General features: G+C 39.6%; 2 protein-coding genes across 2 annotated transcripts; one reads left to right on the top strand and one right to left on the bottom strand.

Moving 5' to 3' along the window:
• Positions 1 to 4,785: 4,785 nt before the first annotated feature.
• Positions 4,786 to 6,205, bottom strand: cskmt (citrate synthase lysine methyltransferase). The gene is made up of 2 exons (XM_084109058.1): positions 6,034 to 6,205; positions 4,786 to 5,698 (listed from the first exon to the last, which is right to left on the bottom strand). Exons 1-2 carry the CDS (start codon positions 6,119 to 6,121, stop codon positions 5,019 to 5,021), a joined length of 768 nt encoding a protein of 255 aa, XP_083965184.1. The 5' UTR covers positions 6,122 to 6,205; the 3' UTR covers positions 4,786 to 5,018.
• otub1b (OTU deubiquitinase, ubiquitin aldehyde binding 1b) lies at positions 6,204 to 11,743 on the top strand. Its single transcript, XM_084109057.1, has 7 exons — positions 6,204 to 6,306; positions 6,894 to 6,955; positions 7,899 to 7,997; positions 8,081 to 8,199; positions 8,892 to 8,976; positions 9,103 to 9,297; positions 11,233 to 11,743. The coding sequence occupies exons 1-7, from the start codon at positions 6,264 to 6,266 to the stop codon at positions 11,428 to 11,430; spliced, it is 801 nt and encodes a 266-aa protein (XP_083965183.1). The 5' UTR covers positions 6,204 to 6,263; the 3' UTR covers positions 11,431 to 11,743.
• Positions 11,744 to 13,252: the final 1,509 nt, after the last annotated feature.

Here is a 13,252-nt window from a genome sequence, read left to right as displayed (position 1 = left end):
AGTTCGCAAAATCGTCAGCAGTTAGGGAGGAGGCGGGTGGTGGTGGAGGTGGACAGAGGAGAGAGTTGAATGTCTTGAAGAGTAATCGTGTGTTGGAGGAGCTGTTGATCTTGTTGTGGAAGTATGAAGATTTTGCAGCATGAACATCAACAGAAAAGGAAGAGAGGAGAGATTGATACATACTCAGGTCAGATGCGTCTTTTGATTTGTTCCATTTCCTCTCCGCTGCCCTGAGTTCGGTCCGGTGTTCACGAAGAACCTCAGACAACCAGGGGTTGGAGGGAGTAGCGCGTGCTGGCCTGGAGGAGAGAGGGCAGATAATGTCTAGAGAAGAGGTTAGAGTGGAGAATAAGGTGTCTGTTGCGGTATTCACATCCAGAGATGAGAATTGTGAGGGTGGGGGAAGAGAAGATGACACGGCAGAGGAGAGATGGGAGGGGGAAAGTGAGCGCAGGTTTCGTCTGAAAGTGACTGGTGGTGGGGGTGGTGGTGCAGGGGTAGAGAGTTGTAGACTGAAAGTAATGAGGAAATGATCTGAAACATGGAGGGGTCTCACCAAAATGTTCTCTGTGGTGCAGTTGCGTGTGTAAACCAGGTCCAGTTGGTTGCCTGATTTGTGAGTACCTGAGGTGATGAGTCGTTTGAGATCGAAAGAGGCTAGGAGAGAGATGAAGTCTGTTGCATGTGGCTTTTCGAGATGGATGTTGAAGTCACCGAAGACTAGAAGTGGGGTGCCGTCTTCAGGGAAAGTGGACAGCAGCACATCCAGCTCATCTACAAAGTTACCCAGCTGACCTGGGAGGCGATAAATGACTACAATATGGATCTTAATGGGAGTTGTAAGTGTAATAGCATGATATTCAAATTAGTTGTTGTTGCATAGAGAAGAGAGCGTGGAGTATTTGCAATTGTTAGAAACGAGAAGCCCTGTACCCCCACCCCTCCCAGACTGGCGAGGGGAGTGAGAGAAGGAGAAATTGCTAGAGAGAGCAGCGGGGTTGCTGAGTCTTCTGGACGAATCCAGGTCTCAGTCAAGCCCAAGATACTAAGAGTAGAATGAGATGCAAAGGCTGGAATGAAGTCAGCTTTATTGACTGCTGACTGACAATTCCATAGACCCACGGAAAGAGAGAGAGGAGTGTGTGAGGATGAGAGAATGGGACGCAGATTGGCAGTATTGCGCTGCCTTTTGCGCGTGATGAAAGGGCGTTGCCGAGAGATAACAGGAATGTATTGAAAGCACATGTTGATTAAGGTGAACAATAAGATAAAAAGAGGGAAGGAAAAGGGAAAATGAGATACTTAAGTGCCTTTCTGGTGTCCTTGCTCGGTGGAGTCGCGCAGGTAGAGTCGATGGTCTTCACACGAGGAGGCTGAACACGAGAGCTGAACGCTTCCGCTGACGCTTCCGCGACAGCGCGCAAATTACACAGATATACAGATAATGCTTTCACCGCTTGAGTACAGCTGTTTCGGTCGGGCAATTAAGTGAATAACGCGAAAATGTGCCAAATCGAAACTGCTAGGAGCAAAGGCTTAAGTGCAAATTAGACTGCAATAATAATTTTCACTCGCGGGTGTTGTTTAATGTAGCAACGTGTCTAACTAAAATACAGAATTATGTGAAGTTAAAAATACAAAATAAGCAGAGAATCGAAGATGGGCTTACCTTGACTAAAATGCAGCACTGAAATAACAGGAGAACAGAGTAGTCTAGAAAAACACACTTGCGCGCTCTTGCCGTGCCTCTTGTATGCTGTTCGCTGGTCCTGACGGAATGATCTGAATCTCCTCTATTTATATCTATTCTTACAGATGCTTGACTAAAATGCAGCACTGAAATAACAGGAGAACAGAGTAGTCTAGAAAAACACACTTGCGCGCTCTTGCCGTGCCTCTTGTATGCTGTTCGCTGGTCCTGGTTCAAAAAGTTCATAAAGAGATTGTAAAACTAATCCATATGAATTGTGCGGTTTAGTCTAAACTTTCTGAAGAGACTTGATCGCTTTCATGATGAACAGAATTTTTCCTTTTATTCACATATAAACTTTGATCAGCAAACATAAACAGAAGCTCATCTGAACCTGCTTGACAGACGCGAGGACAAACTTCGGGAAAACGGAAGCTCAAACGTACTGCGTAACACGAGAATGAACCTCACTGGTTTTTGCACGTCAAGCGAACATGCTTGAGCTTCCGTTTACCACAACTGATGTGTGAGTTGATGAATGTTTATATGTGAATAAAAGCCTAAAAACTAATTATATAGATTGTCAAAGTGTCAGTTGCGTAGCTGTCTATGTAGGGACCGAAAGCTCTCAGATTTCATTAAAAAGATCTTCATTTGTGTTTCGAAGATGAACGAAAGTCTTATGGGTTCAGGGGTGTCCCAGACTAAGGATTTTAAGTCGAATCAGAATCGTCAAGTCTTGCCTATAGTCGAATCTTGTGTAGGGGAGGGGGCGGGGCTTTAACATTTTAAAGTGGTAATGAAGCAGTCAGTCAAGTTTAAATTTAGTAAACTGATTTCCACTTAAATAAAAATATAACAAACACGATTAATGTAACCATTTTAAAGAAAAAGGGATGTTTTGTTATAGCTTGTGGAGCAAGGGCGCCGCCATCTTGCAATTTCACAGCGCGTGACGTCACGGGGTTGGTTGCCTTCAATGTCTTGCCTGAGGTACATGGATATAGTATGTTTCTCAGAGTGAAAAAAAAATTTTTTTGCATTGTGTACGACCAGCTTAATATAAGCATTAATAAGTATAGAAAAGTTATTTTAAAGAAAACGCTTTACGTGACTTTCACGTTGCGTTTATATTCTGGGTTCATCTGCTTATCTGCACATAGTATGGTTTCTTAATAAGGTGTGTACTGTGTACATGCATTAAGCACGTAAAAGTGCCCTTTAAGGGTTTTAAAAGCTTTTTTTCACGTTAAGCATTTTATTATGTCCCGAGGAAAAGCAACTTGTTAACGTTGGTCGGCAGAAGTGCGATCATGGTTTTCCTGATGCTAAATCCAGCCTTGGAGAATATCCTTTCTGATGGTGTGCATCCACACTTTAGATTTTCTTATCCCAGACATTTTTAAAAGATTTAAATCCATGCCGCCAAGACGCTCCTCTTTCGGTCACGGATCGAAAATGAAACTTAAATCTGTCACTGGGTGTTTGGATTCATTCACGCACGTTAAAAATATTTATTGAACGCTTCTTTCTTTGCACATTTTTATTTACCGGTAGTTCTATGTGAAATCAGACATTGAGCGCCCTCATATAGCCAAAATGGCATGATCCTCTTTTCATAACACCCTCTGCGAAGATTCAACCGTGAGATTGGTAGTCGAATCAGGCTCCTCCTATCGAATCTTCAACTATTCGGGGTCACCCCTATATGGGTTTGTTACTACATGAGGGTGAGTAATTTAAAGACTTTTTTGGGTAAACTATCCCTTTAAGGTCTTTTTTTGATGAAAGAAATGAATGCTTTATTGTTGAGGAGCAAAGCATTTAGTCTCCATTGTTTGGAAGTTTGTGCTTAGTTCTATGCCCTATATCAGTTCAACAGGTGAATGGTCCAACATGGTCATCTGTAGTATCTTCAAGTTGGCTATTCTATTAAGCTCATCCTTGGGAGTGAAAAAAAAAAAAAAATATATATATATATATATATATATCCTAGAATAAGATGCAAGTCTATGGGAGTAAATCATAAAATCTACAATTTGGAAATTTGCTTCTCTGCACGTCTACAAGTCCAAATTGATAAGATTGGTATTTTAACCTCATTTGGGAGAGTGGGGTGTTAGAAATGTCTGTCCAAATGTCTGCATTATACAACTGTGTTATACAACTAACATGTTTTAAAACTAACATGTTGGCTAATATGTAATTGTAACATTTTTCACAATATTACTGTTTTTATTCTATTTTTGAGCTAATAAATGCAATCTTGGTGAGTGTAAGAGACTTTAAAAACATTCAAAAAAATCTTACCAACCCCAAACTTTGAATGATAGTATAAGTTCACATAGATTCCTAGCACCCTCCAAGTAATTCAAAACATGCCTTTTTTTAACAGGTCAGTATAGGAACCAGAGGTGCTTTTATCCGCCTGTGATGCCCGCCATCCACTACAACTATGGTAACAATCAACCACTCTTGAGAAAATTAAAAAAATTCCCCAGTGCTTTCTAAAAGTGACCGTTTTTATTCTCATCTTCCAGGTCCAGTCGACCAGGGTCAAAGGATGGTCAATGGCTTCAGATCACAGTTCTGCCATGATGATCTGCCACCCCACATGACTGCAGGTTACCAGAGCTTTGAAAGGGAAACCTTTTACAGAGGCACAGATTTAATTCTTTTCTCATCATCAGGATCTAATATTAATATAATATTGCTAAAAAAGGCTGATTATGTTTTTTTAGGTGCTAACAATTCAGCTGCTGCCCCCAACTGGCCAGTGAACAACTTGGTCATGAAGCAGAAACGCCGAAAACCATGTACACGAGAGAGACTACATCCTTACAGATATTAAGTCCATCAAGAAGACATCTCATTGTGTATGACCATAATACACAACACTGTTGTTTTTCTCCTATTATTATTATTATTATTATTATTATAATTTTTTTTTGGAGGGTGTACGTTAAAATATGCACTAAATTCTCCTTATTCATATTTTGTTTTAAATAAGTTTCATTCAGTGTTATATGATTCTTAAAGTAATTTCCCACATTGATGAAAAATAAGGACCACAGAATTTTTGACTTTTTTTTTTTAAATAAAAATAATCCTGTTTTTATCAAATTTCTATCTGTTTTTTTACAAAAGTGAGCGATTTGTTTCTTCATCTGATGCAAATAATGTAAACAGGCTTTTGACTTGGCAAGTTGTACATGGTGCAAAAAAAATCTTTATTTTTTTATTAATCATCAGTGCTCTATTGTTAGACAGACTGTTTTGTCACATAGAAACCCTTTTAGAAGGAAGAGACATTTAAATGCATTGTCTTTTAAGAGTGGGGGTTTGTACAAGGAGAAATTTCATAGCAAAAATAGCTGACCCCTCTCAATTCTCCCACCTCTCGAACTCCTACATCAGCTGTCAGTTCGGCTCCTCTAACTTCTCTTTCTAGCCATACAAGCCTGGCATCAGGATCCTCATCTGAGAACTGTAAGAGAATCCCTGAGGGCTTTAGCACCTGTAAGCATTGCCTCACTATCTGTCCAGCCTTAGCTTGACCTTCTTTAGACCTAACTAAAGCATCAGTAGTACCCTTGTCCAATATCATGTCCAGGCTTCTGGTCCCAAAGTGTCCTCTCAAATGTGTGCAGTCAAGTTCCAGGAAAGCAAGAGCAGAGGATGGGTTGCATGGCTGTTCTGAAGCATAATTAGTGTGCTTCTCCATAAGTCTCACTGCCACCGGGGAGATATCAGCACAAGTAACCTTCACAGCACAAGGAGACGCTCTGTAGATACAGGGTCCTAATGCGGATGTGCCACAACCCATGTCCAGGATGTTGAATGGGCCATGGTGGGAATGAGACATAGTCCCAAGTACAGGAAGAATGAAGTCCTTGACTGAGTGAAATCCGAAGAACCATTCAAAATTCTTGAATTGGCCTTTGCTTCCATTTTCTGTGTAGAATCTGTCCCATGTTGCTTTTTTGTCCATGTTTTCAATCAACTCATCTGTGAACACCAGTTATACATAATTAGCATATAGAATAAAAATACATATTTTTACCCTTTAACTTACAAGTATTTTTAAAGATGATGTAAGCGAATAGTTGAAACTACTACATGGCAAATATGACTGAAACAGGAATCAGACCACGGGGCCCTTTGTGGCAGACAGCTGTTTAGAAACTTGTTTGGAAATGGTAATTAAAGTTGCTATTCCGATTTGTGCAGTTTTGGCGCATGTGGACGTTAAATACAAGTATTTTCTATGTCCCTGTCCCAAAAGTGTAAATCAAATTGAATCTCTAGACCTAAGTAAAACTCTTCACAAATAAAACACGTACTTGTCAAACTAGTATGGTGCCATCTGTGAGCCTCCGCCAGCTTTTGAAGGGTCCTTAGAGACACTGCAAGTCTTTTAAATGACAACATTTTAAATACCCAGCTTAGGTAAAGGCATTCAAGATAAACCAAAACACCGGCAGCATGTGTGATTCTGTGACTGACTGAACTGAATGACACGACCCGGAAATGTACATGAGAGAGGGGGCGGTGGAAGAAGAACTCGATCAAGATGGCGGATGAACAGCAGGAATCATCACAGGTAGAGATGGAGGGTAAGTGCAAAAATAACATTTTCTCGCGCAGTTTTAAAGATTAGTGACACGCGAAAACAAAACATCTGCACGACGGAGCTTGCATTAGGGCAAATAATATGTTTTGACTGCTGCACGAGCAGGAGGAGGAATGCAGAGCAGGAGCATTAGCTGCACAAAGAGTTAACTCTGGGCTCATTTAACAACAACAACAAAAAAACAGCCTTCCTAACATTTTTTGCACAGTGTCAAATTTTCGTTAGGAAAATATTTTATTTTACGCTTTTATTTTAAACTAAAAATTGAATAGTAGCCCTATTTGCCATTCAACTGTAGACTATAATATTCTCTTATATTTCCTTACATTCACTCAGTATATTAAATAAGTGGTATATGTATTTGTTTTGTTGTTGTATGGTAACGGTTACGGACGTTTAGGATACTGATTTCTGACTCATTACACGCGACTTTGTTTACATTTCGTTGGATCGTGAAATGACAAGAGAATCAGCGAGGTGAAAGAACTGAACTCCAGCATTAGCAACTGTGGACTGGGTCAGGTCCAGTTCTTGTGTGGCAGGTTTCTAAAACTTTTATATTTTTTGCAGGAGTGAACTGCCTCGCACATGATGAAGCCATAATGGCACAACAGGACCGCATTCAGCAAGAGGTGAGGGATCAGAGTAATGATGACTAAATGTCTCATTTAAAAGAAGCCTTGTAATGGTAACTGTTGTCAAAATACCCTTTTTTTCCAATTATGAAGAGTTGTTCTCAAGGTGTATCCACTCTCTTTTTTTATTCTATACAATTAAAGAGATGTGCTGTCACACTCCAAAATTAAAATTAAAACCCCCTGGCTGAAAGTAGTCTATACAATATGTATGCTGGAGTCTTCTGAGCCTATACCATGGTTTTAAACAGTCCTAATTAAAGATTAAGCATGTAATTTCTGTCATTAACATCATCAAATGGAATTGCCTGAAGGCCTGTTTACACCAAAAAATGATAATTATAACACACCAACTGACAATAATGTTCTGTTTATTCTAACCATGCTGCAGAGTTATGTTTTCTGCTGTTTTAAATGCTCGACCTCTTTAAAGTCATAGGATTCTAATTGCCTGTAAAATGGTTTTATTGTTCATCAGCTGGGAAAAAATCCTATTGTTTCTCTGTGATATTGTTATAGTTGTGGTCTGGACTGCGGTATTGTCTTTAAAGTAAAAAAAATACCCTTTATCATTATATTTATCATTCTTGGTGTGAACTGCACTTTAGACTTATAGCATAAAAGTCATGAATTTTTTCAAACAGTAGAGCATTGGCGCTTGCAACGCCAAGGTCATGGGTTCGATTCCCAGGGAAAGCAAGAACTGATAAGAATGTAAAATGTGTACCCTGAAATGCAATGCAAGTCGCTTTGGATAAAAGCGTCTGCCAAAATGCATAAATGTAAATTAATTGCTTTAGTAGAGATTGACAGCATCTTGTGTGGAAAAGAGCAGAGCTGCTCTGTATGCCACTGAAGAAAGAAAGTCACGCATGTTTGGAACAATATGAGGGTGAGTAAATGAACTATCCCTCTTATTGTGTGTGTTTTGTTTTGATAGATAGCCACCACTAACCCTTTAGTGTCGGACATACAAGATCTCTCTGTGCTTAAGGGTGAATATGCTGCAGAGGACACCATTTACCAGCTCAAGATAAAGGTCACTACAGTTTCATGAGCTTACTTAGCAAGTGCCCGAAACCTTCTGTATAAATGTTTCTCTTATATGCGTCTTGTTCATAGGACCTTCACAAAAAGTATGCGCACATTCGGAAGACACGGCCGGATGGAAATTGTTTCTACAGAGCTTTTGGATTTGCACATTTGGAGACACTACTGGAAGACAGCAAAGAGCTGCAAAGGTAGTTTTACTGTTTTTCTGGGTTGCTTAAAGCAGATATCATTGCCTTTGTTTGGAAATTATACACCAATTCAGGAGATAGCAGTAACCTTAGTAACGTGAAGTGCAATTTTGTATATTGTGTATAGGGGCGTCTCGCAGCGCACGCACAAAGCATGTAGGGATAAGTCTCTCTTGCAGTTTAATGTGCTTTATAAAATAAAGCATGTCCTGCAGTAGACTCAATTTTACGGCGGTCATGTTGCATGATTTGACTGAATTGGACGTTAAGTTTAGGCTTTTGAGGGGCGAAACACCGCTTTAAAGGAAAGAAACAGCATGCGGCACAATGATCATTTTAACATGATTATCACGTTTTCATAATCGTTGGAACTTGATTCATCACACGGCCCTGTTTTTCAACTGCGTCACCACGCATGAAAGACACATGATATACTTTGGCCAGTCAGCACAACCATATAGTGGGCAGTCATTGCTGTATTTTAACATTACGAGGACATAAAAGACCACGATCTCTACTATTCTTTTGAAAAGTAGATTGTGGATGTCTTCAAGATCGATCACAATATAAAATCGTCAGATCGCCCACCCCTAATTGTGTATATTGTTTTGCTTTCTGTCATTGTTTTAGCAGTGGATAACCAGTTTATTGAATGTCTATTTATCAATCCTATCTCATTTTTGGCACTATAGGTTCAAAGCTGTGGCAGCTAAGAGCAAACTGGACCTTGTAAATCAGGGCTTCACTGAGTTCACTATTGAGGACTTTCACAACACTGTGAGTTGGAAAATGTATCATTTAAAAACTATGCTGCCTTCTTATATTCAAAACTCAAGACTAAAATCCTGTAATTTTACTTGAATCATGCTGACTGTAGTAACTGTCGTTTCTCTCCTTTGTCAGTTCATGGACTTGATTGATCTGTGTGAAAAGCAGCAATCACTTGGAGAGCTGCTTAACTCCTTCAATGACCAGAGCGTGTCTGACTACATAGTGGTTTACCTGAGGCTTCTCACCTCTGGATACCTGCAGCGGGAGCACGTGTTCTTTCAGCACTTCATAGAGGGCGGCCGCTCTGTCAAAGAGTTTTGCCAGCAGGTGAAAAGATTATTACTTGTGAGCTAGTTTGTTTTTGACATCTTAATTATAATATGCTTTTCGATGGAACTTCTATACAGATGAGCCAAAACATTATGGCCTATGCCTAATATGCTGTTGGTCCTCTACGCCGACTAGCTGAGGCATGGACTCTACAAGACACCTGAAATTGTCCTGTGGTATCTGGCACCAAGACGTTTTCAGCAGATCCTTCAAGTCCTGTAGGTTGTGAAGTGTGGATCGAACTTGTTGATCCAGCACATCCCACACATGCTCAGTTGGATTGAGATCTGGGGAATTTGGAGGCCAGGGGCCTGCTCTCGTACGTTGATTACTCACTTATCTTGATTTTACTGTTAATGATTTGACATGATCCAGCATTGTTAGGTTCTTCAAAGCTCATCCCGGAGTTGCTGTCACAGCAACAAGTCCGTAAACTCAGGCTTATTTCATGTAAACAGGATTAGATTGCATCTTTTTAAGTGCAGCACAGGAGATGCAGATAACTTAGTAAAAATTGCTTTCTTCTGTGCTGTCAAACTTTAATTAATGCTGTCAAAACAAATCTGCTTCACAGGTAAAATTAAATGAATTGCTGATTACAACATTACAATAAAAATGTAAAGCCTGTACAAATACTAGAAATCGTGAAATAATTGGGAATCATTTAGTAAACAAACAGTACACATTTTACTTATCTGTTATAACTTTTATGCCGCTTTGGTCGCTTGGCTGTTTCCTTATGAGGGTCCAGACACTTTTTTGTCAGGTGTGTGATGTTCTTTTTTTAATATGATGTCATTACGTTGCTGTCTTGCCGCCAGCCAATCGTTGCATTGCTGATCATGGTTTCGAGTATCGACATATCTGCCCTTTCCTATGAACACAAGAATATGCTATAATCTCAGACAACTTAATCCAGATATTTTAATCAAATCCACATATTTGTTTGAAGAACCAAATTAGCCAGAGATCAGTTATCACGATCTGGCATCTGTCAAATCATCTCTGATTTATTAAGCAAGGTATGAAGAATAGACCCCAGGGCAACACCTTGAACTCTTCATCATGTTCCTCAAACCACACATGCGCATGGCCATCCACGTGATGTAAAAGAAAACGGGACTCATCAGACCAGGCGACCTTCTTCCAAGGTCCAGTTCCAATGCTCGTGTGCCCATTGTAGGTGCTTTCGATGGAAGACAGAGCTCATCATAGGCACTCTTGATTGGTCGGTGGCTATGCAGCCCCATATGCAGCAAAGTGCGATGCACCGTGTTGTCACATTCCTTCCATAACCATCATTAAAATTTTGTGTGATAGCCTTTATTGCTTTCATGCATCGATAAGCGTTAGCCCAACATCCTGTCACCGGTTTTTGGTTTGTCCCTCTTTTCACTGTTGGTAAATTCTCACCACTGCTGACTGGGAACAACCCACAAGCCTTGCTGTTTCAGAAATCTTCTGATCCAGTAGCCTTGCCATAACAATTTGGCCCATGTCAAAATCGCTAATATCTTTATTTTTGCCCATTTCTCTTGCATCGAACATGTTGATTACGAGAACCGATTGTTTGCTTGCCATCTAACCCACCCAGACCTTAAAATGTGGCATTGTTACATGATCAACAATATTCGCTTCAGCTGTGACTGGTCATAGTGTTTTGGCTTATCAGTGTATATTATTTGAATTAGTTAAGGATCTGATTTAAAATATTTCAGAAGAGATAGATGTTGGAATGTAACTGACCTTCAGATTTTATTTCCACGAGAATGAAACACTAGCATGTGGTGAATTTTTGATGAAATGAAGTTCTGTTTACAAGGGAGTGTAGGTGTCTATGCCTAAAAACAGCCCCGTTGAGCTACATTAATCAGGAGTCAAAGCATTACTGATTATACTTGGCCTAATAGTCAATGTTTTATTTATTTTTAGGAGGTGGAACCCATGTCGAAAGAAAGCGACCACATCCATATCATAGCCTTAGCACAGGCACTGAACGTGCCCATATTAGTGGAATACATGGACAGAGGAGAGGGTGGAACGGTGAACAATCATGTCTTCCCTGAAGGAAGTGAGCCACGGATCTTTCTGCTCTACCGCCCAGGCCATTATGACATCCTGTATAAGTGATGCTCTATATATTCTGTGGTTCCATTGTCAAGAAACCATCCCAGTTCTACAGCCAAGTTGAGTCATACATATGCAAGACTTTGCTATGATTAATCACAATAAAGTTTTCACTCCAGGTTTCTCATTACAACAGGTATGATTTTTTCCAGTACAGACAAAACTTAAATCTCAGAAAAACTGACACTGCATCAAATGGCAGCATTAGGGTTGTACAGTAGTTTTTTTGTGGTTGTAAATGTTGTCAACTTGCTTTTAGTGTTTTTCCTTTGTTACACTGCCTTTCATGAGTTTTATTAAAGGGACTTGCACCTCACATGACTAAAGTGAATTTGTGGTTGTAGAAATCAGTTGTGAATGTGATGACACTGAGGCGGGAATCAGAAGCAGATCCAAGTAACAAAAAGAATTACCACCATTGATTCAATTAGTTTTTATTTCATAGACAGCGCAGTGATTTAAGTGCTCATTTTACATTCTATGCCCAGTACAGTCTGATGTTTATCTAAGGTAGGTTTGGGTAACATCAATTACACTTGGAATCATGTACAACTCAAATGACTGCACTAAAAAGACATGTCCAATCTCAAGCTAGAGGCAGCGTTCTCTTTCCTCATTGCTTTTTTCTGTGGGATTCATTCGAGTTTGACAAAATCCATCCAGCCGGACCAAGGACAGCAATGGAGATAAAGGCCATCACAAATACACTCTCCTAAATGTGTGGGAGAAATGATATATGCCTGAGTACACAATATTTGCAAAAAGATGCAAGCATGAAAAACTATAGACCCATGCATGCATTCAAGTGATGTCCAGCATGTAAACAAACCACAGGTTTACAAAACCAGATTTGTTCACAAAGCGGACTGAATATCCGAATAGTTCCCTATTCTCGAGTGAACAGACTACTAAACCGAGAACTCAAATTATTCTGCCAAAGTATGCCAATTGTTAGCTATTATTGTCACTGTTTTAGTTGAAATTTTATTGCAATGACTTTAAATTCCGTTGAGGCATTTGACATAACATTGAACTTTTATATGCAGCGTCATAATGTTTTTAAATAAATCGTTCGTTTAATAATGTCTTTACAATGTAGTGATGCAGCTACAGCTAGACAGACTAGGTTATTTATATGTGTAAGAAAAAGAAAAAGCCCCATTCCGAGCAATTTCTAAGATACATTCGATTAATGATCGTTAAACCTTAAATTGTAAAGTAGTTAAAGATTCTTTGTAATTTTTTGATTGTCGAAAGAATTCCAGCAGGTGCATTTCACTCAACCAATAAGATTTCGTGTAGCGTTTTCGTCGTTAAAGTCTATTCTGATTGGTTGATAACTCTTCATAGCGCTTGAGAACTTTCCGCTAGTGCACGATCACGGAGAGATTCGTGGCGTGCGCGCACACGCAGTATTGGGATATCTGAGAGAGAGTGAAGAAAATCCGCGTGCGAGCAAACATGGATGTGCACTCGCGTCACTAATGCTCTCGACATATGTCATTAAAATAAGTTAACTCAATATAAAAAGTAAGACCATTTCAGTAGTTAAATGCACATCATGTTTAGATTTCAAATTAGTTGAATCATGGCGGCAACAATCTGAACAGACGTCACTTCAACACGCTTAAAAGGTTTTCGAACAAAAACGCAATGAGCGGAACATGAGCATGCATGGCGCTGTTAGTATGTTTAGAACAGTCAAACAAGTGAAAGTTATGTAATGATCTAAGACAATTGAGTAGGTTTTATAAAACTAAAAACTGTTCTAAAAAAAATATATTTCAAGTTACTCCGACTTCCCTTTATTATTGCATCCCGTTGA

Source organism: Abramis brama, assembly GCF_963993115.1.
Source record: "Abramis brama genome assembly, chromosome: 3".
Taxonomy (NCBI): Eukaryota; Metazoa; Chordata; class Actinopteri; order Cypriniformes; family Leuciscidae; genus Abramis; species Abramis brama.
This window is presented reverse-complemented; position numbering and strand designations above follow the sequence as displayed.

What these genes read in the sequence shown, in the direction of transcription:
- cskmt (XM_084109058.1), bottom strand. Translation starts at nt 6,121, where the DNA reads ATGTTGTCATTTAAAAGACTTGCAGTGTCTCTAAGGACCCTTCAAAAG. An exon ending in GCACCATACTAGTTTGACAA is followed by an intron (nt 5,699 to 6,033) that starts GTACGTGTTTTA and finishes TGGTGTTCACAG; the next exon opens with ATGAGTTGATTGAAAACATG.
- otub1b (XM_084109057.1), top strand. Translation starts at nt 6,264, where the DNA reads ATGGCGGATGAACAGCAGGAATCATCACAGGTAGAGATGGAGG. An exon ending in AGGACCGCATTCAGCAAGAG is followed by an intron (nt 6,956 to 7,898) that starts GTGAGGGATCAG and finishes TTGTTTTGATAG; the next exon opens with ATAGCCACCACTAACCCTTT. An exon ending in GACAGCAAAGAGCTGCAAAG is followed by an intron (nt 8,200 to 8,891) that starts GTAGTTTTACTG and finishes TTGGCACTATAG; the next exon opens with GTTCAAAGCTGTGGCAGCTA.